General features: G+C 33.8%; 1 protein-coding gene across 1 annotated transcript; it reads left to right on the top strand.

Moving 5' to 3' along the window:
- On the top strand, positions 1 to 27,770 carry LOC110032404. Its single transcript, XM_020736034.1, has 3 exons — positions 1 to 988; positions 25,137 to 25,444; positions 27,145 to 27,770. Exons 1-3 carry the CDS (start codon positions 60 to 62, stop codon positions 27,495 to 27,497), a joined length of 1,590 nt encoding a protein of 529 aa, XP_020591693.1. The 5' UTR covers positions 1 to 59; the 3' UTR covers positions 27,498 to 27,770.
- Positions 27,771 to 27,794: the final 24 nt, after the last annotated feature.

Below are 27,794 nucleotides of genomic sequence, written 5' to 3'. Positions count from 1 at the left end.
ATATAAATGCCGCTTTCATCAATTGGTGAACTCGCCTAGGAACTCCGATTTGCAGCAGGATGAAAAACCCTAAGTCCGCCGCCGGTGGTAGGGGTTCTTCCCACAAGACCTCCGCCGCTAATGCTGTCGGCGGCGCCGATGGCCGGAAGTCCCATTGGGATTCATCGAAAAAACCCCCCTCCGATCGCAATGCCCCTTCAGATTCCACCCCTTTTAAGGAAGACATTCCCGGGCCTTCCTCCGGGCCGATGAAGCACCCCGCGGGAGCCACCCTTCCCGCCGCCAGTCTCCCACCGACGTTCCACCATCATACCTCTGCTTCCTCTCCACCTCCTCCTCCATATGGCTTCCACAACCTCGACCGGCGAACCATCGTTCTCGCCGACGGCACTGTCCGCTCCTACTTCGCCCTTCCTCCTGATTACCAGATGGATCCCCGCGGCGACAAGTTCTTCCATCCCGGTAACCCGCAGGGATTCGATCCACACATCCCCGGGCCTTATGGCCCCGAAGGTTTCCGCGAGCCACCGCCACCGTTTCCCCGTGGAGGCGCTGACTACTGGTCTTCCCTTGGACTTGAGGGACCCGCGGGGTCGTCATCGCTGAAGCGAAAGTACGGGGAAGAAGAATTTGATTGGCGTCGTCAGCAAGCGCCGCAGCGTGGAAGCTCTGCTGTGAATTCGGGTTTTTCTTCAGGGCCGGTTGGTGATGGCTTGGGCAGGACGGGTAGCCCTTCTCGAAAGGAGCATGTCGATGACAGGAGGCTGTCCAAGCAGGTAAAGTTGGGGGGTGAAGGTTATGATGATTTGCCAGCTCGGAAGCCACGCGCCGAAAGTAACGACTCTCTCGTGGCTAGGGATGTGGATCCGAAGGCTTTGAAGGAAGCCTTTCTTAGGTTGTCCAAGAGCATCAGCGAGAATCCAACACATATGAAGAATTATTTAGAGGATGGGAAGAATGGGCCGTTGCAGTGCATTGTTTGCGGCAGGTTTGACACGACCGAAATTCTTACTTATTTCACATGTTTATTGGATGTTGAACTTTTGGATGACACAGAGTTGGATTTTTTTCTATTGCTTGATTGGAATGCATGCTTTATGATTGTTTTGATTAACATCTGTTGTATTCATGGCTATTATGCTTCTCCTTACCATTATTATTATTTGTCATCTTTTAGTTTTACATGTTTTATGATTATTGGTTGTTTTAATGGTTCGGTAATCAGTATTTAGCTAGCTTTTTGTTGGATTTTGCGCTTATTTATTTTAATTTCATTTAATTTTTTCATCAAACAATTGAACAAGTTTAGGATGTTACTTCTATTTAGCTTTTTCATAGTTTTTATTGTGTATTTTGCATGCCTATACTTGCCACACAACTTAGTTTCATATTTACTTTGCATCTTCTGCTGGCTGAAAAAGTTGGCTGACGCATTACTAGTTTATTTTCAATTCAAGCAACTTTTTGAACCCCAAATTAGGGGTGGTTGTTTAACATTGCCTGTTACATTACTTAGCTTTTAAAATTTTGTATTCATATTTCATTGTTTGCGACAATCCACACATCAATGGGAATTTATTTGACAGCAAATATCTCATTTTTACTATTGCTTTTTAATCATCTCTTGTTTGTCTGGTAAATCTTGAGTTACCAGCCTCAATTGGGCAAATGTTAGGTTTCCCTTCCATGTCTGAGGAAGCTTGAACTAAATTTCTGTCTTTTTGTCAATTAATTGGTAATGATAAACTTGGATTTCAATCACGTTAATCACCAAATTGAGTCTCCTTAAGAAGTAAGAATCAAACTGTGACTTTTCTTTAGGCTTGTATTTATTTCTAAGGTGCATCCCATAGCTTCAACAAAAGTAAGATAGAAAATTTAACTTAGGCGCATTTGTTCGTAGGTTTATTCTTTCTTAGGTGCATTATTTTATCTGTATATCATTCGATGGAACAGCTCTTGCTTTTTTTATTTGGTGTCAGTAATTCAGGCTTTCTCCTCACAATGCTTGCCTTATGTTTAATTTGCAAATGAGAGAGAGATAGCTAAGGTTATGCTTTGTAATTTAGGGTATACTATGTGGAAAGTAGGATCGCAGGATGGAGGGCTTGGTTATGGCTTAAGTTCTCTAATGTTTCTGAAGAAATTTAACATTTTTGCTAAAAAAAACTGCATCAAGGACTGCGTTTGACTGCAGAGCTGAGGAAGATATGAGAAAAAGCATGCAATATTGTTTAAGGGACAAACCCCTTGACAGAAACGTAAAGTATCATTGACCGAAGCTGTTTACGAAGCTGGTGGATGAGCCAGAAGAGTGAAGAAGCTTCAATTGTTGTTTGTAAAAAAGGTTCATTTATGAAATTTGGTTTTTATCCAGTTGAAGAAGAGTAAGTTCGAGTACTGGTCTACTTTTGAAACTATAGCAACATCAAATGCATCAACTTTTTGGAAAAATGGCCTTGCAAGCTGGTGATTTGGTGAGTGAAGGTAGGTGAAGGAGTTGATATACCTTGTAGCTTCATTAGTTGTTATTTGTTGAACTCAGACATAGGTTTTAGCCTATTAGCTTTAATTTTCATTTGTTAATATAGACTCTTGATCCTTTAATGTCCGTGCAAAATTTTGAATGGAAGGTTGGAACTTTTGGAAAACCAATTGAAGCAATATGTTATAGGAGTATTTGAGGTCAATTTCTTAGGTTATTTGCATTTGTATCTGGTCACTGATCTAGATCCGTGTTATGATCCATATAAATTTTCTTTATTCTAGTTTGCTGAAACATCTTTTATAGCTGAATTGTTCTTAAGTTGGTAACTTTAGTATTTTCTGCAATTGACTAGCAGATATAGGATATTTTCTACATATGAAGTTCTTCTTAGGAAGGAGTGATGTTTGGTCTGCACCCTTTTTGGACGGTATTTGGTTTTCTTCAAAGCCATGTTGTTTTTCTTAACAAAGTTAACTCCATCGCTTTTATGAAGTTTGCGTAAAGGGATTTTTCCGCTTATTTTTACCAAGATTTTGCCTGTGTATGCTATTAAGCTTGGGCAACTTTTGGCGCCTTGTTCTTTCTTGCCGGTCTTATTCTTTGTGAACAGTCATGTTCTATTTTCTGTTGTGTTAGCTTTGTTGAATTTACATTATTTTGGCTCTTCCTTGAATGATTCTAGGACTGTGCTTTGTTGTGTTGGTGCTCAATGTGGAAGGCCTGTTCCGACATTATATGAATTAAAGTTTGAGATGCCAAGTCCTCTTTCATATTATTAAATGTAATTCATGGCTTGCTATGCATATATATATATATATATATAATATATTATGTAAAACTTTGTGCTCAACACCAATTTTGGCAGCCATCACTTTTTCTTCAAGCTTGCAAATCGTTCATCTTTGTTGAACCTCTTTTTTCTGAAATTTATGAGCTTAGTTACTTTGATAATGATTATTGTTGATTACAATTTGTTCTGGACGTAGTGGTAGTAACCATCTTCTTTAGAACTAGACATAATCTGATGTTTTGGAAATTTATTTGATTATCTCCAATCAGATAGCATCACCTTCTAAATTTCATACCATTTCGTAGGTAACCTTTCACTCATTTATTGTAATGTTTTTGGCGATCATATTGTCAATCATGTAACGTGTTCATTGCTGCAATGATATGACGGCTGGATGCTTGACGTGGTAATAGTTATCTTGCCACTTACCATTGATTTATATTTAATTAATTTATCGATTTCATTTGGTGTAGCCAAGTTTTTTTTTTTGCTGGATTACAAAGAATTCTTGTCATGTGATTGCTTGGCGTTGCATATATTTTCTTTGTCTGCAACGTCATGAAATTTGTAACAGCAGCTAGTGCTTGAGATGGTAATATTTGGGATCATGACTAGTTATTAACTCTGCATGAAAATTACTTCTGATATGTTTTTGCTCAGAATATCTCCTACATTTTAATTTATGTTGTCTAACATTTCAAGCTTTAAAATTTTATTTTAGAATATAATATCCTTAGGGATAAAATCAATCTTTTTTTATTTGCTTTTCGAGGGATATGAAGTTAAGGACATTTGATTACATAACAGGCCATCTATCAAATATGTTGTTATAGTTTGATATGAAGTTGTAATAAAATATGAATCAAATTCTTCCTTCCCTTTCTTTTCTGAAGAATTTTATATTAAAGGTACAAATGGTATATCAGCAGTGAAAAATCTATATTGGTTTTTTTAGCAGTCGTTTACGTTCTATACTGACTTGTATGAGGAAATTTCATCACCTGTCCAATTTCATATTTTTCTTTTTTTTTATTTTTATTTGGATTGCTCGTGTCCTAATCATGAGAATAAGGTCTTATACTTTGTTGTAAATTGGTAGATGCATATACTTTGGCTTGCTGGTGATGGCAATTCTTCTATGTTTTTCTTGTTATTGCTTTCCATGGAAGAGTTTAGTTCTTGCTTTTGATAGTGCACTTGGTTTCCTTTTAGGTGATTTAATGCCTAATTGTAATTTATGCTTTATTTTTGACATAGTTATTTGCTGGTATTCTTGTATTTTTTTTGATATTTTTATACCTACAGCCTATGTTTTGGTTAGGGAAGAGCCTTTTTTTTTTTCTATTATCTAAATTTACTTACATGGAGGAGTAGGCTTGAATTAAAACCAGGAAAATGACTCTGCTCTGCTCTACATTTTCTTAGTCAGCGTATGCCTTTGTATTGTTATCCTCAGCAGCATAAAAAAAAGGCATAACGAGTAGTGTTTGAATTGAATCATAAGATGGAGAGGGAAAAAACAAATACGTTGAAAAGTATTTCGTTATAGGTTCGTATAATTAGAACATTAAATTATGAGGTTCCTGGGTTAAGATTTTTTTTGATCACGAGGAAACTGAATCATAAAAAAATAGAGTGATACATCGTTTGCATAATCAGTAGTTGCTTTTTATTTTATATATGTGTGTTTTTGTGTGTATGAATGCTACTTATCAGCATATGTATGGAGATAATTCTGGCAGCCTATTCTGAAAGTAAACAATTGCAGTATTTTGGCTTTTTTTTAACCTTCTTATGTTGTTAGCCTGTTCAATCAGATGCAGTGCAGCTCAACTGCTCTAGACAACGAAGTTCCATGGGCTTTTATGGATTAACTGTCTTCATTTTATTGGTATACATTCAATGTGTTTGTTGTGAAGTAGGATATCCGAAATCCTCCTATGATTAATTCAGCAATAATTATAAATAAAACTACCGGAAAGATAAAAAATGAAGCAAATAATGCAAGATATATTGGAACAAACAATCCAAAGTCCATTTTATTCAAAATATAAAAGCTTTTCTATGAAGCTATTTTCAGATTTATTTATACACGGATGAGGGACAGGGAGCGGGGGACAAATATTCACACATCCCCTCAAGCTGAACTGTAGATGGCAATCATTTCTATATTGAACTTTAAATATTTAAATTTAGGATGTGACAATGGTATCGTAAATATATTTGCTCTTTGGAGTTTTTAAAGTGTATATATAAGCTTCATGATTCCTTACTCTAGCTTTTCATTGATGAAATGTGGTCAATTTTTACTTGTTTTATTGCCATGAGCATCAATGTTATTTGCAGTGCTTATGGTAGCTTTGTTATCCCAAAATACGATAACACCTTCTTTGATTTATCAATTGAGATTCTTAGCTTCCTATGTAGCTTACTTGCCGGCTTACCTTCATCTATGCCTTGGGATACAGCTTTAAATTTAGCTTCTTTACTTCTTCTTGTTACCACTGGTTTTTTCTTCCCCCATCAAATAATCAATTTCCAGTTCACATGATCACAGTGCTCTTGTTTTTTATTTTTTTCTATTGTTGATTTGACCCAATCATTATCAACAAGTACTCCAGTTTCTTTAGTTGATTCTTGATATATTTTGATTTGACCTAACATACATCAATTATACTTCAATTTCTCTATTTGCGGCTTTTTTGAAGTACTCTATCGATGCCTTGGATTTTTCTTTTGGTATTGTAAAATTTGATATATAACTCCCAAGTGTTCCTCTGTGAGACTCTTCATGAATTGACTCACCATGCATATATAGAAATCAATATTTGGCTGTGTGCGAGAGAGTTGGAAGCACTTTCCTACCAATCTTCGATATATTTCCTTATCCACAACTGCGTTTTCTCTTCCTGTTCCCATCTTTGTTGTTGGATCCATAAGTGTGAGTTATTTTGCAGCATGCATCCCTATTTTCTTAGTAGATCTTGAGCATGCTATCGTTAGCAAATTATAGTACCATTTCTCAAATGAACTGCTTACGTGCAAGAAAGCACTTTGAGTGACCGAAATGTTTATTTTTTTTATCATCTATTTTGGACAATGCCATCTACATATAATAAGAATGATCAATTTTCTTTCTAGAGAGAATTTGACAAATACGCTGAAGTTTGATTGCATTGGAGTAAGACAATGTTATTACCACTTTTGTAAATCTTCAGACCATGCACATGGGAACAACTTGAAGCCTTATGACTTTTAGACTTGAAAAATTTGTTAGCTTTTTCTTTAATTTCAAAACTTGGAAGAATTTACATATTCTTTTTCCTCTAAATCACCGTTAAGGAATGCATTCTTGATATCCAATTGAAATCTATTTCGGTTTAATAGGCTATTATGGCAAACATTTCTTTATTATTATTTCCATTTGCAACAATTTGAGCCTTTTTATGATGTTGAAATAGAGTTCCTTAAGTTGGCTGTCTTGTAGGTTGAATACAGTTGGTATCGATGAAGTTGACATTATTGACAATTTATGCATTGGGATGAGATGAGGAATATTATGATCGTCAGGCTCTTTTAGCATCTATTTGATTTTATTACTACAAGCGGATATAAGCAAAGTTTCTTTGGAAACTTAGAGATTTAACTGTATTTTCAATTTTGGTTATTTGTGTAGGGGATAAGGTAACTTTGCTGTGTTTCTACCTTTTATCTTTACATGAAATTTTTTTGTGATTCAGTTCTCTCAAACATTGGAAAACTTGAAAATGCTTAAATTTTTTTAGTCAAAATTTCTTGCAATTTACATTTCACTATCATCAATATATTTTTTTTTCCGGGAAACTATGGAAGAAACTTCATTTATTTGGATGGGCCGCTGAAGAATTGTTCTTATTATGGGTTCCATGTATTGTGATATTGATGGGCCTTATCACGTTTATTGTGATGTTGATGGTTGATGATTATAGATTCGGTTTCCTCATTTAAACGGTTGCTTTAGCTGCATAACAATGTTTCTTATTATCATTATCAAGGCGTCTTATGGCTTAACAATGATTTTTTTTATTCAGTTGGCATTATTGACAATTTATGCATAGGGATGAGATGAGGAATATTATGATCGTCAGGCTCTTTTAGCATCTATTTGATTTTATTACTACAAGCGGATATAAGCAAAGTTTCTTGGGAAACTTAGACATTTAACTGTATTTTCAATTTTGGTTATTTGTGGAGGGAATAAGGGAACTTTGCTGCGTTTCTACCTTTTATCTTTACATGAAATTTTGTTGTGATTCAGTCTTCTCAAACATTGGAAGACTTGAAAATGCTTAAATTTTTTTAGTCAAAATTTCTTGCAATTTACATTTCACTATCATCAATATATTTTTTTTCTTGGAAACTATGGAAGAAACTTCATTTATTTGGATGGGCGGCTGAAGAATTGTTCTTATTATGGGCTCCATCTATTGTGATATTGATGGGCCTTATCACGTTTATTGTGATGTTGATGGTTAATGATTATAGATTCGGTTTCCTCATTTAAACGGTTGCTTTAGCGGCTTAACAATGTTTCTTCTTATCATTATCAAGGCGTTTTATGGCTTAACAATGATTTTTTTTATTCTTATCATGGTTTCCCATTATATCTGACTTGGGACTTATCCGTCTTCTGCTTTTTTTCTAGAGTTGCAGTGTTTTGAGATTTGATTATTATGGGCATGCAGTTCATGATTTATTATGACTATTTTTTTATTCCTACAATTTCTCTATGACTAAATATACAAACGATTCGTGCTTTCTATTTGTTTAACTTGGTGTAAAAGTTTATAAATATGGGTGTTTTGCAGTATGTGACATTAAATTTAGCTCAATAAAATTCTAGTTTTGTGGATGTGAAGATTTCTTCATTGTTCTTGGACTTTATAGTTTTTGATTGAGTGTGGATTTGAGGTAATTTAGGAGGGAAGATCTGGTTCTGCATTTTTCTTTCCATTAATTAGCAGTTAATGCGATTGACTGTGATTTGTTTTATTTTTTTAGATTTGCTGCATATCTTACTACAATTTATGCAAGATTTTTAATTCTTTTAATTTCAACGGTTCTTATCTCTTAAGGTTGATTTCCTAGAAGTTGCATTTTTTTATTGTTTATTTATTCTTCGCATAATCTTTAGTAGCAAGTTAATTGTTTGTAGATTGTTTGCTTCCCCTTGAATTATGCAGGTTTATTCTTGTATTTGTTTGCTTACAACACATTAGAAAAAAAAAAAAAAGACAGCGATGATCTTTTAATTTAATCATGTACTAAGTAGTATTATAAAAACTCCCGAATTATAGTTGTTATATATTGGATTTATTGTCAGAGCATATGTAGCCTCTTAATGTTTTTTAGAAGAGGATATAATCTTTGGGTCTGTTAACAAGCACTATAAAAGATGCGATTTCATTGAATTTGACTTTTTTGATTCCACAGAAGTTTAAGATAATTTTTGTATGGTTCAATATTATATTCTTACATTCAATGATTGGTATAATTTTAGTGAATTTTAAAATTACATAGATAGTTTAAAAGATTTTTTTTTTAAAAGTTAGCATGTCTTATCCCAAAGAGTCAAGTTTGCTAAAATAAAATAAATACATAATGCTTGGCTATTTTTTACAAATATTTCCTACTGTAGTAAAACTCACACAAGTTGAAAAACATAAAGAAAAATATTTATAATTTGATCTTTGTAGAGATAATATGCGGTCAATATAAGGATTTCAAAATAGGTTATAGTAGCATGCATGAATATTTTTTCAAGATCTAAAATTTTTGCTGCCAAATATCATTTTTCTGTAAATTACTTTGTTATTATTATTTATTTCATTGAAGGTCTTAAGTATGTAATTAAACCTGAATTAAGATATAGTTCTCAGAACGTGCTAGATGAGGCTTTGACTTTATAAAAAGTTTTAGAGGTTTAGAAATATTTAAATTATTCTTCTGTTAATACTCGTGCCATTGGTTAATATTTCTAAGGAAAAAATAAAAACATTATTATTTATGTTGCCCTTTTGAGTCCAGAAAATTGTACATCTCAGCAACATGTGATGTGAAGGGATATAAAAGCATGTTTTGTACTCATAAGAGGAAAGTTCATAAACAATTAATATAGACAGTAAGAGTATGCTACAAAGTCAATATTCTTTCATTCTATAAGCACAAGTCATACATAGCCCATCAAGGGAAATGAAAAGTACTGATGGAAAAGGAATTTGAACAATAGATACCTAATTTAAATTTAATTAAGCTGTTATATAAACTTAAAAATATCTAAATACATCCTACTGTTAAAATTGTTTATGTGGTGATTGATGATGATCCACAATGTACTCCGGTGGAATATGTAATAAGTTACTAGTTAGTTTGATTACTCTAACCCAACAAGTAATTTCTATCTATTGACACATATGCGACAAGGGAGTGTAATTATATACCATGAATAATCGAAGTACAAATAATTATATACTAGCAGTGTAATTGATATCATCCACTTGTTAAGTTAAAATATTATCGCATTGCTGGAAGTGTCATATGCTTATCTTCATTATCATTATGCTTATGATCATATCATATATATGATAAATTGTAGCCATGAATCTCTATACTAACATCATATGCAATTACATAAAATATATAACATGAATAATCAAAGTACAAATAATTATATACTAGCACTGTAATTAATGTCATCCAGAAATATTAGCTCGTTGCTGGAAGAGTATCATATGTTTATCTTCATTATCATTTTGCTTAGGATCATATCTTATATATGTTAAATTATAGGCATGAATCTCTATATTAACATCATATGCAATTACATGAAGTTTGCTCATATATTTCAAATTTTCAATTCATGAATCATTATTTGTTTATCTCTACCCAATGATATCTGAATATATATGCTCATTTCTCAAGACCTTCAGTGGCGTGTGTACTAGTTGAGCTAGACGTTAATTGTCATTTGGATAAACTTTTTTATTATTATTGGCAGAAAGCCGAATTTAGACGCATTCCAACCTATTGCTTATCTTACAAAATTTTTGGTTGTAATTTCGCTGAATGATTCAAGGCCCCTCCATAATTATGGAAGCAATTCTTTGAATACAAGAGGATTACAACAAGATCAGAGTCAACCAACAGTCGGTTTGGAAGCAATTTAATTAAATCAAGTCTGCAATCATGATGTGGTGCCATCATTTTCTTTAGACTCAAGTATCCACGTCTATTTCTACATCCCCATAGCGTTTCATTGATCCAAATTTACTACTTACAACAGACCCTCCGACTACTTATAGTTGTGATCATAATGATGACTATTTTTTTTCAGTCATATGCTTTAGATCAGAGTACTCACAACGTTGACTTGCTTGTGGATAAAAGGTTTTCATTTATATTTACTAGGGGAGGCAGGAATAAGAAAATAAATCTATTGTCATTCCCCTATGTTCACTAGATTTCAAGAAAGCAGATTCCAATGAATCACTTTGGAACTTTCAGGTTTCTGATGATTTAGTTCCTCAGGCTTTTACTTTATGTTTTCTCTGACAATTTTTTTAATTCCCTCTGATCTATTTCTATAATTTTCATATTGTATTTTTTTTTCAGTTTTTTTTTTGTAAATAAGTTAAATTTAAAAGTTCGCAATTAATGGAAATTAATTTTTAAATATTGTGGGCCTATCACGGCATATTATAATGGCTTTTCTATTTTCAGTTTGTTTACCATTTCATTTTCCAGAAGTTTGTCTCCTTTTTTTGTATTCATTAGGACTCATTATTTTTGCATTCTCAAATTGATTGTTTCTTACCATTCATATTCATATATGACATGTTTTGCTCAGCTTACATGAGGATATTCACGGTTACTAGCTATGACAATTATAAGCTCTTTCACGTGGATAAATGGTACATAGAGTTTAATTCGAGTGGTAAATTGGGTACTAGCTATGACAATTATAAGCACTTTCACGTGGACAAATGGTACATGGAGTTTAATTCGAGTGATAAAGTAATTTTGCCTTTAATTTTTTAATGGCTTTCTTCCAATACTTTTAGGAATTTAAATGTGAAGATGTGGTCATGTAAAACATTGACAGTGCATTAGAATTACACTTACCAGATTGAAATTCTTTTCGACAAAAAATTCTATTTTTAATATGTTTAATTTGACCTTATTTAATGAATTTGCTATTATTCGTTGAATTCTTCTCTCTTCTTATCGTCTTTTTGTAAATCTCTCCCCAACATTCTTCGATATAAATTTATATAGCTTGTTACTGAGGCTATTTTTAGTGATGAGATTGTGCTCACTATTGATGGTGGATTTTAGACGTATACTGTGCTCTGACATAGCTTGCCATGACTTATGAATTGCTTTGCAGTAGCACAATTTATATTAAGATTTGTTTGATGAATATCAAGTTTTAAATTTGTTGAAATGAAATTTGCCAAAGTAGTTTTGATGAAGATCTATGTTCTACTTGTACTTTGACAGATATATCAATGAGATTTACTTTTTAGTTCTATTTTATATTGTAAATTTCAATTCTTAGGGATTTTCCTATGATGATATCTATGAAACGACATGAATTTTCATAATTTTGTTCACTCTGAAGTTTTGGTTGAACATAATGGATAGACTCAGGTCTGCAGCTACTGATTTTGTAGGTTTATGGATCAATCTGCTGAATTTTCTAGTGGTATTTGTAGTATAGTTAAGTCTTCAAATTGCCCCTTGAACTGGCGTCAAATCTGTTGAGATTGGATTTTTACCAACTCTGTTAGCAACTATTTTTGGTTTGGGAGAAAGTTGTTTTGCTATTGTTTTTCTGTATGTAGTTTGAAATTAGTAGTCAATTATCTTGTAGCCAATATCTCTGACCTTTTTGGTGTTATTATCTATTTTTTATACAGATAACAAATTGCTTTGATAGGACCATTCTTATTGTTCGTCGATTTGTGTATGCCTGTGAAATTTGTGTTAAATTCATTTCCAGATTTTCCTGCCTTTAATATATTTTTTAATTCTGAACAAATGTCAGTTGCTAACCCTTATTCATGCAGTTTTTTCAACCGTTCCTCTTTTGGTGATGATTTTTCCTAATCTGCTTGTCAATATATGGATTTTTTTAATGGCCTTTCATTTTTTCCCTATTATTTATTTCTAAAATTTGTCCTTGATCCATGGCATGATTGTACTTTTTTGCAGTGTCTTTTTTCCTGTTTAGTTAATTTGTTTTCATTGAGTTTCTGCTAGAAATTGTTATGAATTTTTTAGCCTGCACCTGTGCGTTTTCCATTATGCCTAGCCTGCCAAATAATTTCATGACTTACTTTACCCGCAAGGTTAAAATGACAATTTAGTCTTTTGTTAGTCATTCAACTCATTAAAAATATGTATATTAATGATGTTACTCGTGTTCGAACAAAAGGATAATTGACCCAATATTTTCCTATTTTAGTTTGATTACATTAGAGTTCGACTTTAAGCCCATGTCTTTTTTCTTTAGTAATGAATACATGACATTTAAAGGTGGATGTACCTTGTTGTATGCTTTTCGTTGATGATATCTTTCTTGTGGATAAGACTAGAGAGTTTAGGGAAAACTTGAATTATGGATGTTTACGTTGGAGACTAAAGGCATTCATTTGAGTAGAACTAAAACTGAATATATGGAATGTAGTTTTAGTAGTATTAGCTATTGTGTGAGCAATGACAACCAAGAAAGCAGATGCTTTGCTGGAAAAATCATTAAAAGGTGTGAACGCTTTAGATATCTCGGGTCTATTGTTCAAAGTGATGGTGATATAGATGGGAATTTTATTATTAGAATTGAAGTTGGTTGGCTAAAGTGGAGGAATGCATCATGCCTATTGTGTGATAGAAAAATACCGCTTAGCCTGAAAGGAAAATTTTATAAGATGATTTGCAATGATATACGATGTAGAATGTTGGCCTTTAACAGAGAAGCATAAAACAAAGTTAAGCATTGCCGAGATGAGAATTCTTAGGTGGATGAGTGGCTTGACACTTAGAGGAAAAAATGCGAAAGGACTATATTCGTGATAGGTATGGTGGATAAAATTATAGAGTCGTCTTAGATGGTTAGATCACATTAAACGTCAACCATCTGATGATCTGGTTAGGGGAGTAAATGTTTTAGATTCGACTTTTGTTAAGAAAGGCAGAGATAGACCTAGAAAGACTTGAGCATATTGTATAAAAAATGATCTTAATTTATTATAATTAAGTGAAAATATGACACTCAATAGAACGCAATAGAGAGAAAGGATTCATGCAGCCGACCTCATTTAATGGGATAAAGGTCTGTTGTTGTTTTTTTGTGTAGTCTTTTGTTAGTTATTATCGTGGGGATATGAATATAGTTTATTACGTTAGGGTTATGTTATGATTTGTAATTGTTGTTTTGAATTTTAGGGTTAAGGTTTTGGAGACATCGCCTATCTGTCAAATTGAAAGTGTTAGGCGTTAGTGTTTGGGAGAGACCGTCCACCTCTCAAATTTTAGGCGCTTATCCTTTATGTATTCAAATTGTGTTGTTTTGTGTTAGTGAAATAAAATATTTTGTTTGCCCTAATCTTTATAGAAATTCATCTCTTTCCTATTAAGTTATATCAGAGCACTCAATTTTTGGGAAATTAACTACCAGATCTCAGTCGCCTTCGTCACTGAGCCTCGCAATACAATTGTGATTCAAGATAGTTGGGAAGTCGACGGGATCACATCGTACAAGTCTCCATTGCATTGCATTTGTGATTAACCGCGTGAAACAGTCGCGATTTTATCTGGCTGGGAAGCTAAAGACAGGATCACAATGTATAAGCGTCACCTTCGCGACTTAACTGAACCTCACAAAGCAGTTGTGGTTCTACTTACATGGGAAGTCAACGATGGGATCACATGGTATATGGTATCTTCTTCACGCTACCTTCGTGATCTAATCTCACGATACAATCACTATTCCAACAAGCTAAGAAACCAACGACGGGATTGCATCGTACAAAGTTCCACCTTCGTGATAAAAAAGTATTATTGGGAGTAATGACAACCAAAAAAGTAGATGCTTTGCAAAAAAAAAATAGTAGATGTGAGCCTAATCGGATTTGGAATGGAAGAGGCCCATGGAAGGGCCTTTCGAAGGGAGACTTACGACATTGGAAGAAATGTTGAAGAAGTTCATTGAGTTCCACACAAATTATTATCTGCAGCGAGATCAAATGATGACGTTTGAAGCTGATGCGATTGACAACAACTAGAAGTATTCACACGACATCAGGACAACCTCACTGCCTTAGGCTGATTTGAAGTCACGAGATCAGTTGGAAGGATTTGGGAGCGGACTCAAGTGGTAGCATTTGGAAGGAATAGCATGACATTTAGACAGCTAGAACAAGAGGTAGAAGGTAGAACGAGATGACGTGCTATTCAGAGTTGGAGAAGATTGATTTGAAGAATTTTGGTTTGGAATAGGGAACTATGGTGGGCGAGACCCGGATAGAAGGCTGCATCAAGCCGCGCCAGTGTCTTTTGCGGCTACAACCTTCCGGGTTAAAGCCGTTTCAGAAGCCTATGGGGACAAACGAGTTGATTATGGAGCGTGCTAGAGCTATTCAGAGCTAGATTTGAAACCAACGACCCACATTTTATGGGTGGAAGAAACTTTGGTCTAGGAAATTCTGGAAGAGACTCACACATAAGAAAGTTGAAGATATTGATCTTTGAAGGAGAGGGTAGCTATTCAGAGCTAGAGTTGAAACCAACGGCCCGCCCTTTAATGGTGTAAGAAACTTTGGAAAGTTGAAGATACTGATCTTTGAAGGAGAGGGTGTCTATGAAGGAGAGGGTAGCTATTTAGAGCTAGAGTTGAAATCAACGGCCCACGGTTTATGGGTGGAAGAAATTTTGGTCGAGGAAATTCAGGAAGAGACTCACACATAAGAAAGTTGAAGATATTGATCTTTAAAGGAGAGGGTATCTATGGTTTGATTTATCACGTGGATAGATACATTGTTGTTAACTAGTTTGTGGAGGAAGAAAAAATGATGGTAGCGACCCTATGGGAAGTGAAGGCTCAAACGTGGAATGAACGAGGAGAACATCAGCCAATCAAAATATGGGAAGAATTCAAGAACCGATTATTTGAGCTTTTTAGAACCACATGAGAAGAGAATTTACAAGAGCAGTTTTTTTAACATTAGCTTAGGAAGGGGACCTATCATGGATTACAGGGAGAAATTTAAGATGTTATTCGGCCATTTGAGAGGGATATCAAAAAAGTGTTGGAATGAAACTTCATGAAAGGGTTGAAGCTAAAGATTTGGGCAGCACTTTGTCTGTTGAGACCACAAAGATGGGGGAAATAATAGAATTAGTGCAGTTGGTCGAAAATAAAAATGCAATGTAACAAACAAATAGAAGCCACATAAGTGGAGCACCATTCCTTAATGCTACAGCCGTGGTGATATCAAAAACTCAAATGGTGGAAGTCTAGTGAGAGGTTCAGTGGGATTAGAATAATGGGCTACAGTCGAAGGCGACAATCAAACACCTTACAGAGACAGATTTAGGAGAAACAAGCCAAGGGATTATATTTTCGGTGTAAAAAGAAGTTTTTTTAGGACACTGTTGCAAGGATAAGACATTATAAGTTTTCATAGTGTGATGTCTAAGCAAGGGAAGAAGAAACATGAGTGGTTTTGGTAGAGGAGGGAGGACCACCCTCATTTGTATGCGATAAAAGTCTCATTGAACTCAGTGGTAGATTTATCACTGAAGCACACTATGAAGTTTTGCGGACATATTAGAGAGCAAGACGTAGTGGTGTTGGTAGATAGTGGGGTCATTCAAAAAGTTCATCTTTACTCAATTAGTGAAATAATTCGGGCTTGATATGGTTGATATAGGAAGTTTTGGTGTCATAATGGGGATGAGATACATGGAGAATAGCAAAGGAGTTTGTAAATGGGTGATTTTAACATTGCAACGTATTCAAGTGATTAAGGATTTTCTTCTTTGGATTTATGGAGTACCGTCATGATATTGAGTATAAAATGGTTGCAGTCCTTAGGGGAGATTAAGATGAATTGGAAACTTCCGATAATGGAGTTTCAAGAGGGAGACAAGATGGTGGTGCTTCGTGGTGACCCTAGTTTGTGTGAGACATTGATGTCAGCAAATCCATTAAAGGCGGTGACTTTGTTGGAGTGACAGCTGACTAAAGATTGTAAAGGGTTTGAGAATATTTCTTAGGCTTACAGGATACTGCCAGAAATTTGTGAAGGGTTTCAATTCAATTTTGTGGTCTTTGATGATGAAATTGAAGAATGATAACTTTCAGTGGGGGAAAGCGACCATTCACACTTTTGTGAAATTAATGATGGTCATGACTAACGTACCAATGCCGACGTTGCTAGTTTTCAATCAATCTTTCATTGTAGAGACGGATGCTTCAGTCCATGGCTTAAACACAATCCTCATCCAGTGTCAACGACCTCTCACTTATTTCAATTAAGTGCTGATGAAGAAAGCTAGACTCAAATTAGCTTATGAGTGGAAGCAGTACGACTTGATCTTTCCCGAGTTTTTTTTCTCTCTTACAACTTGAGACAATGTGCCTTTTTGGGAGGGTAGTAATATTAAACCAACACCTATGGCGTTTTCCACTATGTCGAGCCCGCCAAATAATTTGAAAGCTTATTTTATGCTCAAGGCTAAAAGGGCAATTTAGTTTTTTGTCGATTATACTTGTGGGGTATAAATATGATTTAATAGGTCAGGGTTATGTTTTGATGTCTTATTGTTGTCTTGGATCTTAGGGTCAGGCTTTGGTAGAGATCTCCTACCTTTTGAATTAGGTGTTAGAGTTAGGATTTAGGATAGTTCGCCTACCTCTCGAATTGTAGATGTTTATCCTTATGTATTCGGATTGTATTGTTTTATGTTAGCAAAATAAAATATTTTGATTGCCCTAATCTCTATGGAAATTTGTCTCTCTCCCATCTGATTTCTCGTTGTCGTTGGATTGTTCATGTGTTGTCATTTAATTTATTTTGTAACTACTTGGTTCATATATCTCTTTGTAATTGCTAATAGATCCTCACTTTGCTTTATTGTGTGATTCTAAAAGCTTTTGGAATTGACATATTGGATCTTGTGGCGAGCCAGGTTATAAATGTTTATTTCTTTACAATTTACAATATTCCAAGAATGCAGTATTCGGCTGCTTTTGTATAATCGACCATCTAGTGTAATTATCCCGTCGAGTTAAGAGTTTTAAGTGGCGAGTATGGTTCTTTGGAGCTTCATAATATCTGTCTATTCTTGTTTTAGTTAGCTGTCTTGTTTGGTTATTTTGTTTTTGGGCCTGGCTGAAGGCTTCGACCATTCTCTATTAAAGTCATGGGGCATTTAAATAAATACGACCCAATTACAACATTTAAACTTTAATTTTCATATTTATACTGCCCAAATCTTTCATTTCACATAAAAATTACCATTATTATGACTTTTAAAAAATGAAACACACCTTTTCATGCATAAGCAATGTGGCATATGTAAAAATTAAAATGTAGGTGTTATATATGTAAAAACGTTGGAATTGAGTGGTATGCATGCAAATCTTCCTAAAGTCATACACCCTTTTGGATATTTTGATTGCCCTAATCTCTATGGAAATTTGTCTCTCTCCCATCTGATTTCTCGTTGTCGTTGGATTGTTCATGTGTTGTCATTTAATTTATTTTGTAACTACTTGGTTCATATATCTCTTTGTAATTGCTAATAGATCCTCACTTTGCTTTATTGTGTGATTCTAAAAGCTTTTGGAATTGACATATTGGATCTTGTGGCGAGCCAGGTTATAAATGTTTATTTCTTTACAATTTACAATATTCCAAGAATGCAGTATTCGGCTGCTTTTGTATAATCGACCATCTAGTGTAATTATCCCGTCGAGTTAAGAGTTTTAAGTGGCGAGTATGGTTCTTTGGAGCTTCATAATATCTGTCTATTCTTGTTTTAGTTAGCTGTCTTGTTTGGTTATTTTGTTTTTGGGCCTGGCTGAAGGCTTCGACCATTCTCTATTAAAGTCATGGGGCATTTAAATAAATACGACCCAATTACAACATTTAAACTTTAATTTTCATATTTATACTGCCCAAATCTTTCATTTCACATAAAAATTACCATTATTATGACTTTTAAAAAATGAAACACACCTTTTCATGCATAAGCAATGTGGCATATGTAAAAATTAAAATGTAGGTGTTATATATGTAAAAACGTTGGAATTGAGTGGTATGCATGCAAATCTTCCTAAAGTCATACACCCTTTTGGGTGTTTAACGTTATAATCAAATCCTTACCGATGCAACATTTGTACCTTTCCCATCAATTCATTACTTGCCTGTTTGAATATTGTATATGCCACTAGCCGTTTAGTTTTCAAAAATACTAGATAGATTTCTAATCTAGTTGCATTGCATATTTCATAGTTTTATTGCTATTATAGTGTTATGAATGTTTATTATTTTCTGTTTTAAGCTTTGCTGCTGCTATCGGGAAGCAAGTACAACTGGTTTTCTGCACTCAAGAGAAAAAAACACAATCATAGCGCTCTTCAAATGGCGTATCTAACAACTGATTGCATCGTACACTAGAAATTGGAGAAGCTTTATTTCGTATTGAACAACCTCTGTAACAAAAATTAATTATTAATAGTTTGAATTATGTTAGGTTAAAATGAAATAAAAGGAACATTCTGTCATTATGTAAGTATTTATCCATTTAAACTTTAAATTAAATAGAGGTTTTATGCGTACTTCTTATAGCCTAATACAAATATTTTAGACATGTATTTGAACAAATATTCAATTTAATCAAACTCATAGGCAATATTAAAATACATACATTGCAAATATTGTCAGTGTAGAAGTTTATAGACATGCTAATTGCAAATAATAAAAATAAAAGAGATCCTTATGATAATTATAAAAATTCAGTAATTCAAACAAATATATTTCTAATGATATAGAGCTTAAAAAGTAATTTAAACTAATGAGGAGAACTGGAGTGTGAAAAATAAAAAAATGAACTAAATACGTCTTCATATTCATCAATCATCTTTGTATGGTTGCTATATATATATATATATATATAAATTGCAATATCGAACACCATGTTAAATAATACCATCTGGCAGTGAGTTTAAATGGAGCTAAATCTTTAGCATGAACATCATCTTGTTAACTATTATGGTTTCTGCCTTGTGCGCTCATAAAAGAAGTCAACGAGATTGCAAAATTAGCCATTAAGGGCATTGACTTAAAACTTTAATATTTTTAATTTTGAACATCAAGCCAACAACTTAGCAAGAGCATAATGCCCATATAATGCAAGCAGTCAAAAATATAAATTCCAAATAGAGCATCAATGACTTGCTTCAGAGGAACAAACCACATGAATCAATGCCAAGTACGTGCTGAGCCACAACTCTGGAAAACAATAACATCTTAGTGGTGTGTAGTGCCAACTGCCAAGTTGAGTTTGAGCAGGCCGTCCTTGGCTTGAACTAAAAAATTTGAGTTCAGTTTGGCTTGAAGTTGATTTTTTTTGGGCATCACATCAGCACGAAACAGGTATATATTTGATTCATTTATGATATTTCCTTCGTCTGTGTAAAGATCTCAGCCTAAATTGTGGAATGCGTTTATGTTTCTATGAATTTAATACTGTCTATATATAAATAAATTAATACAAACATAATTATAAGAACATGCTTTTTCAACTGCATTTTTATGTATTTATTGACTTCTCCTATCTCTATGTTTGTGTGTGTGTGCATGCATCAAGCTCTCAACGAAGTTGAATGCTAAAAGGTGATTCTTAAAGCTAAATCAAACTTGTCTCAATGATGTCAATAGTGATGAAGCTACAATTTTTTTTGTTTGCTTTTAAATAGATATGTTGTTTGTGAGATTTATGTGAATCACCTTGCTTTAATGTTGGGTCTCAATTAATGGGCTTCCTCTGTTCTTTACTGCTTGTCCCCGAGGCCAACAATTTGTAGCTGCTTGTTTACTAGCATGTGTGCTCTAATCTACTAAGGGCTAGTCTTCAAAACTATCAATTTAGCAAACAAAAGGTGATTCTTGGTGTTGATTAAGCTTGTGCAATTGGTGGCTTGCTTTGAAACCCGCCTCAGGGTGAGGTACATCCAAAGTGCCTTGTGGCTTACACCTCACCATAGGAGACAACCACATGCACCCCAATTATTTGAGGCATGCATTAAGGTGCATTCAATGTGACGTACACTTCCATTTCATTGTTGGCATGAAAGTTTTGGAGAATGATGAAGAACCTTTAGTTATTAATGATGTGCTCTCATATGATAAAGTCTGTGGAAGATGGAAATGGAGTTTTTATGTTACAACTGCAAGAGAATAAATTTGATATTGGCTTGTTTCATGGTGGTTTGAACATGAATAAAAGAAGTCATAAATAATGTAACAAAAATATAGTATTGATTTTTTTGTAGTAGAAATTATAAATGGTCAATATAATCATTATTTTTACCACATACACCCTAATTATTTGAGGCATGCATTAAGGTACATGCAATGTGACGTACACTTCCATTTCATTGTTGGCATGAAAGTTTTGGAGAATGATGAAGAACCCTTAGTTATTAATGATGTGCTCTCATATGATAAATAGTCTGTGGAAAATGGAAATGGAGTTTTTATGTTACAACTGCAAGAGAATAAATTTGATATTGGCTTGTTTCATGGTGGTTTGAACATGAAAAAAAAAAAGTCATAAATAATGTAACAAAAATTTACTATTGATTTTTTATTAGTAGAAATTATAAATGGTCAATATAATCATTATTTTAAATAAACTTAATAAACTTATCATTGGAATTAGTTTACAAAGGAAGTAGGACATGATTGGGATTGAAGATGATAAGAAGATTGGGAGGATGTTGATAAATGTGAGTATGGGTGAGGCAATAAAGCAATTACCTATTTTGATTTTAATGAAGACTCCACCTGAAGGAAGTGGGAGAGGTTATTGAAATTGGAGGTCTAATGAAGAGTTTTTGAGTGGTGGAATTGGAAGAGATTTTTAAATTTAGTCATAAGTCATAATTTGTTATTTTAGGAGAACTTTATTTGCTTATTTTAGACTTTATTTTTATACTTGTTTATCCTAGATTTTTGTTTTGGTGTGACTTATTATAATTTTATTTTCCCCCTTTTGGATTACTCTTAGATGTTTTATTGGGAGGAAATCGAGCTCAATTTTTTAATGATTTATATTTTTTATTCATAAGGAAGATTATTTTAAAACCTTAAATTAATTTAATGGTTTTTTTTCTTTCGGGCAATGTGGCACTCGATCTTAAAATTTTTCATTTTATTTACAATTAATGTGATACACATTTGAGCAGTAATTAATCTAATGGTTTAATTTTGAGGCTCAAGTCTCAAAACATCTTGAGGCATACACGTCTTTAGGCGTATGCCTCGCCTCATGAAAAAAAAAAGGGTTTAATATTTGTGCAATTTTAAACATTAGATTTTATTTAAAACGTTGATGGAATTATGGTAGAAGTTCACTTGACGTTGAAAAATAAGAGGCTTTGAACATAAATTTTAACCTGCCCAAAACATATTTGATGAAACCTTAGTAATGAATTAACATGATTAAGATTGATTCCTTCCAATGATTTTGATGGTTAGGAATTAGGACAAGCATGACATCTGTCACGAATAATGCTAAATTAGGTTAGATTCTTGTAAATTTTTACTAACATAATTTAAGTGAGCATAAATCTCTGGGTGTTGATGATTGACTGTTTGACACAAGCTTTTTTGTTGCTGCGTGGTGGGTAAACGCCTGATTAGGCGTTTGGTTCGAATGATGCGACGATGGTTTCCAAAATGCTCTCGGAAATGCGGGTTGTTGGCTCGGCCGCGCTGTCCATGTTTTTTTGTGTTCCTATTAGCTATCTATCTTGCTTATTTGCGGTCAGCGGTTCTTTTCTCCTCTCTCACGTTTTTGTCTTGCTCCCTTTTTCTACTCTTTTGCTTCTCTGCCATAGGTATTTTCTCCTCTCTTGTTTCTTCCTGATCTTCAACACCAGTGGTGCGGGATTGCCTGCCTTTGGTGGATAACTATCTTCTTCAAGCGAGCGAATCAAATAGACGATTTCACTTCAGATAGTGATATGGCATGGAGAGTTTTGTTGGAGAAGAAATTCTTTCATGAAATTGATCGTCTTCATTTTAATTTCAATATCATGATATTCTTACTTGTTATTCTAATAGTTTTATTTTTAACTTTTGCTCTTTGGATGTTAAATCAAATTTTTGTTTTTATATATGAGTTATTCAAATTGGACTGATTTTGCTATAAACAACATATTAATATTGGTACAATTAAGTCTTTTTATCATAAAAAACTGCAACACGGTTGTTGCACAGCCGCACAAAACAAACAAACAAAACTTCCTTGCAACAACTTTTTAATAAGCTGCAGTTGCCCCAAACAAGCCCTGAATGCCAGTGCTCCAAGGGACTTAAGAATAAGTGTAAACTAAATAATTGATGTTTCCCAATTTTAAAGGACCTTGTTGTGTTGTTTTATCTTAATTGAAACTCTCTTCATTGAAAAATCTTGTGACTAAAAACAAACTAATGGAGAATTTGGTTGGAGTTAGAGAATGGATCAATTAAGAGATGGAATGAAGTAGAGAGTTAATGCTTTATTCATATTGGTGGGTAAAAATGAGACAGAAAAATGCAAGATAACTATTCCCAATTCTATGAAAGGAGTTAAAATCTTTCATTGATTAGTTGACTTAGATGGGATAAGCTTTTAGGTTAGTCCCTTGTTTTTATAGTGATAAACACTATTAAATACTTGCTAAACTCCATGCACGAAAAATTATACATTCACGAACCCATTTGGATTGTAGGTTTGATTTTAAACTTGATTAGATAATATTAGAGTCTTCTAGATCAACTTGCAATTATGGAAATTGTGAAACAATGATGTCTTTTCTAACCCTTTGCACATAATTTAGCTTGGTAGCGACCAATATTATACAATGCATTTTTAGGGATTGCCTTTAGGCTCAATTAAGTAATTTGAACCAATGGAAATAATTCGACTTGCGATGCATCACCGAACGTTGGGTGCACAGGAACAACTTTTGCACCTTATTATAGAGACGATATCCTCAAGATATAAGCTAAAATAAATTATCAAATTATTAAATTTAACCTATTGCAAATAAATTTTTTAAATGTTTAAATGGAGTGATTTTTAAATTTCTGAAGGCTATTTGGTTGGCTCCAAAGATGATGCATGAAACTATTTCTCTTGTTAAGAAGTTCGAGGGAGGGTTTGTGGGCAAGGGCACACAAAGGAGTTGCGTTTGATAAGGAGTGCGCCATGAATTAAAAACTCTCTTGACTTGGGTGAATTTTTAATGCGTTGTAAATGAGTTGTTTGGGGTATTTCAAACTGTATGATATCGCTTTGCATCTGTTTACATTGTATGTAACAAAATCAAAGCTCATGTTTTTCTTTTACTTTACACCAGTAACGTTTGCAACCATATTGCCCCTGAATAAATAAAATGAAGGAAAAAATTATTTTCATTTTTATCTTTTAAAAGTCTATCAAATTCATTCTTTTTCTATAAGTTCACAGAAATATTGAAGCTCTAAATCCAACTTATCTTATTTCCCACCTTGTGTGACTCGTGTATTTGGCTTCACCATTCACATCACTAAGACTATCATGATGAAGCTAAGACGCAAAAGAAGTTCCATGTCTTCAATTCCAGTTGTGGGAGTTTTTTTTTTTTTTTGCAGTTGTTATCAGTTGTTGAATCATGTGATTATGGGCTTTGAATTTTGAAATTATTTGGCTATCTTCATTATATTTGATTTTCTTATCATATATTCTATTTATTAAATATTAGAAATATAAAAGTCATGGAGTACTTACCACATGTCTTGGGGCATACATCTCGACCTATGATAAGATAAATTGCTTTGCCTTTCAACTTAGTCTCTTCAAACATTGGTGGCAACACATATAAAACCAAGCTATTGTGTCGTATGTAGCAAACAATGTCTTATTAGGGAGCTGGTGCTGGACTTTGGTTTGGTTACCTTTATGAATTTAGGCTTAGCATATGGTTGTAAATATTCAATTTTGTTTCTTTATATCTTGAAAGAATTTGGTTTTATTCCATGCTTGTTATTAGCTAGCACAGTTTTTGTTTGCTCCAATGGGAATTTAGAATTATTAGTACAGTCGCTATATATGAATAATTCTTTTTGCAGGATTAATGTCCGAGCCCTTATTTACATTCTAAAATTACAACAAATTTATGCTGGTGAGCTAGATAATTTTCTACAGTTTTGTAATTCGAAATGCTTGTTGTGAACTAAATAATCACTTAAGGATTGTATATTGAGGGTAATTAGCCATATAACCTTCCTTGACACTTTTTTTACCCCACAAGAAGGTTGAACTTGCTTATGGTTGGAGGGGGACTTTGTATAAACAATTTTTGGTCTAAAAAAGCAGGGATAATTTGATTCTAGAAGCAACTGCTTTCCAATCTTTATCCTGTAGGGTTTGCGTTCAAAATTTCGCTCGAGTTGGGCAGTTATCGTTTAGTGGATTTAAGTTTCTCCCCTTATTGTACTTATTTCTTCAATGGGGAAACTTTGATTACTCTGCTATTTAGTGCACTTAATTTGCTCATTACAGGGGTGGTAAAGAATTTACAGATGTCCATGGACTTGTAATGCATTCTTACAACTCCCCAAATCCTGATTTGAGAATCGAGCATCTTGGGTTGCACAAAGCTTTGTGTGTTATGTTGGGCTGGAACTATGCGAAGACCCCAGATAACTCCAAAGAGTATCAATCTTTATCTGCTGATGAGGCAAGAGGAAATAGGGAAGATCTTATTTTATGGCCACCAGCAGTAATAATACATAACACAAGCACAGGGAAGAGAAAGGATGGTCGTATGGAGGGTTTGGGTAACAAAGAGATGGATGTCAAACTAAAAGGTATAATTTAACTAGCATTTAAATTTCATTATTTTTAGATGCATTTGAATGTATGCATATTATTTAAATATTATCTGGCCTCAGTATATTTTGGTTCAGTCTGTCTTTTTTATGTTACATGCATTTTGGTTAGTTTTGTACACTTATTAAGATCACGAGCCATCTCTCTGATAGGATTTGCTGTTCCATTCTATTGATAGCGCTGCTCATAGTTCATAGACGTTGTCTTATTTTCTGTTGTTGATTTTGTTTTGTACTATAGTTGTTAAAACCTTACTAATGCCTCTTGAATAAGATTAATCTTTTGGAACCCTTTGCTATCCTTTATATTTTTTTATTTGTATCAGCAATGATTGTCAGAAAACCATCTCATCTCTATTCTGATTTTGTTTTCTGTTTTTTTGAGAAATATTTGTTTGCAAACCCATCTATACTCCTGCCTGTCAAATTTTGAGCCTTGTGATGATGATTCATTTTAAATCAGTAAGCATCCTCAAACTTCTAATATTTCTGACTCATGCTTTCTATAAACATTAATCCTTATGCTTTTGCCTATGGATTCACTGATATATTCTACTCCTAAATGTTCACCAGATCCTCTATTCTTGTGAAATAGTAATATGCCATTCTTATTGGAACTTTCTCCGACAGGTCATTCAGCTTGTCTTTATGGCTTGTTCAGTGAGAATGCTGGTTGAATAGAATCTTGATCATCTCATAATTAGGTATCAAATCATTGGATTCTCGAAATACAGCTCCGAGTTTGTTCCCCTTACATTAAGTTATTTTGCACTCCTTCATTTTATATTCATCATTCATTCAACTTCATTGAATATATGCTTACTCGATTAGGGAGATTCTATTGACCTGTTCATCGCTTCAATTTCTTCTTTTTCACAAATTTCCTTTGAATTTACTGCTAACATGAACTTGGAAAGTCATACATTAGTTTTTCTTCTTCTCTGTTCATGAATTATGGAACAATATTGGGCAATGCCATTATTTTTCTGCTTGACATTTAAGCTGCACACTTTTTCTTGAGGCTCCTGTCATTTTAGTTCTTGACCCAACCTTTCTTGTTCCCTTCTACGTATATTTTGTAAATTGCCAACTCTTCTACTCCATTTCTTATCTATCATAGCTAGCAGGTTTATGAATAAAAAAGAAAAAAAAAATGAAAGTTTTGTGCCATATTTATTGTATGATATGAACCTTTCGTTTTTATTTTTTTTTTTTGTGGACAGTGGACAACTCTGGTTAAGCACTTTTTTATTTTTTTTTTTTGTGGACAACTCTGGTTAAGCACTGTTTTTAACCATTTCTATTGTAGTTGTGAAGTGCATATTACCATCTTTGGGTAAGTGCATTCCGCATTGAAATACTTCATATTCTGTAGGTAATTATTTTAAAGTTTTTATAGGACATATTACCTCTTAGATCTGAACTAGTGAGCCAACTGTCCTAGTTCATTGATTATTTCCATATTTGTTAGGCAGGTTTACAAGCACATGCTTATTTCACAGTTGACGCACCGATCATTACTTCAGAAGTTTCGTTGGGCTCTTGTTATTAGGTCAACCATAGATGATCATGTAGAATCGAATATTATAAGAAGGCATATAGCTTTAGGATTGCATATGCATATAAAATCACTACTTAGTTTTGATATTAGTCTTGTTTTTTCCTGATCTCCCTTCCAGAACTTGGCTTTGGTGGCGGTAAGGCAAAGTCTGTATATGGGAAGGAGGGACATTCGGGTTTTACTGCAGTTAGATTTCTAAATTCTGAAGTTGGCTTAAGAGAGGCTGAGAAATTGTCTGAATATTTTGAGAAAGAAAACCGTGGACGTAAAGGTTGGGCTCGTGTGCAAGCTTCTCTTTCTGGGAATAATGATGAAAAAAACCCAGACTTAGTTAAGGTGGACAAGAAGACTGGTGAGAAGAGTAGGGTCTTTTATGGGTATCTGGCAACGGCCATGGATCTGGACAAGGTTGACTTTGAAATGAGGAAAAAAGTGGTTATCAAAAGCAGGAAGGAATTAGATTTTGACTGATTTTAACACTTCAAATGTACTACGCTCTTTAAGTTTATCATAAGCTGCAGAACTTAGCTTGGGTATTATTTGCCTTTTTCTCATGGGAAGAAGGCATTATGTACTGAAGTTAATTTATCTTTGGTTGTTTTTAAGTTTCAAGCCATTTTAGAAGTTTATGGCTTGAGGGTTTGAATGATATTTGAAATTGATATTCTTGCTGAATTTGTATGCGATAAAGAACCCTATCACTTGTTCTGTGTATCTATTTCCATGCATTTGTTTTTCGAAAAAAATTGTTGATTTCAAATTTTAGGC

Source organism: Phalaenopsis equestris, unplaced genomic scaffold, assembly GCF_001263595.1.
Source record: "Phalaenopsis equestris unplaced genomic scaffold, ASM126359v1 Scaffold000938, whole genome shotgun sequence".
NCBI classification, from domain to species: Eukaryota; Viridiplantae; Streptophyta; class Magnoliopsida; order Asparagales; family Orchidaceae; genus Phalaenopsis; species Phalaenopsis equestris.
Note: the sequence above shows the minus strand (reverse complement) of the source record. Positions and strands in the feature narration are given on the sequence as shown.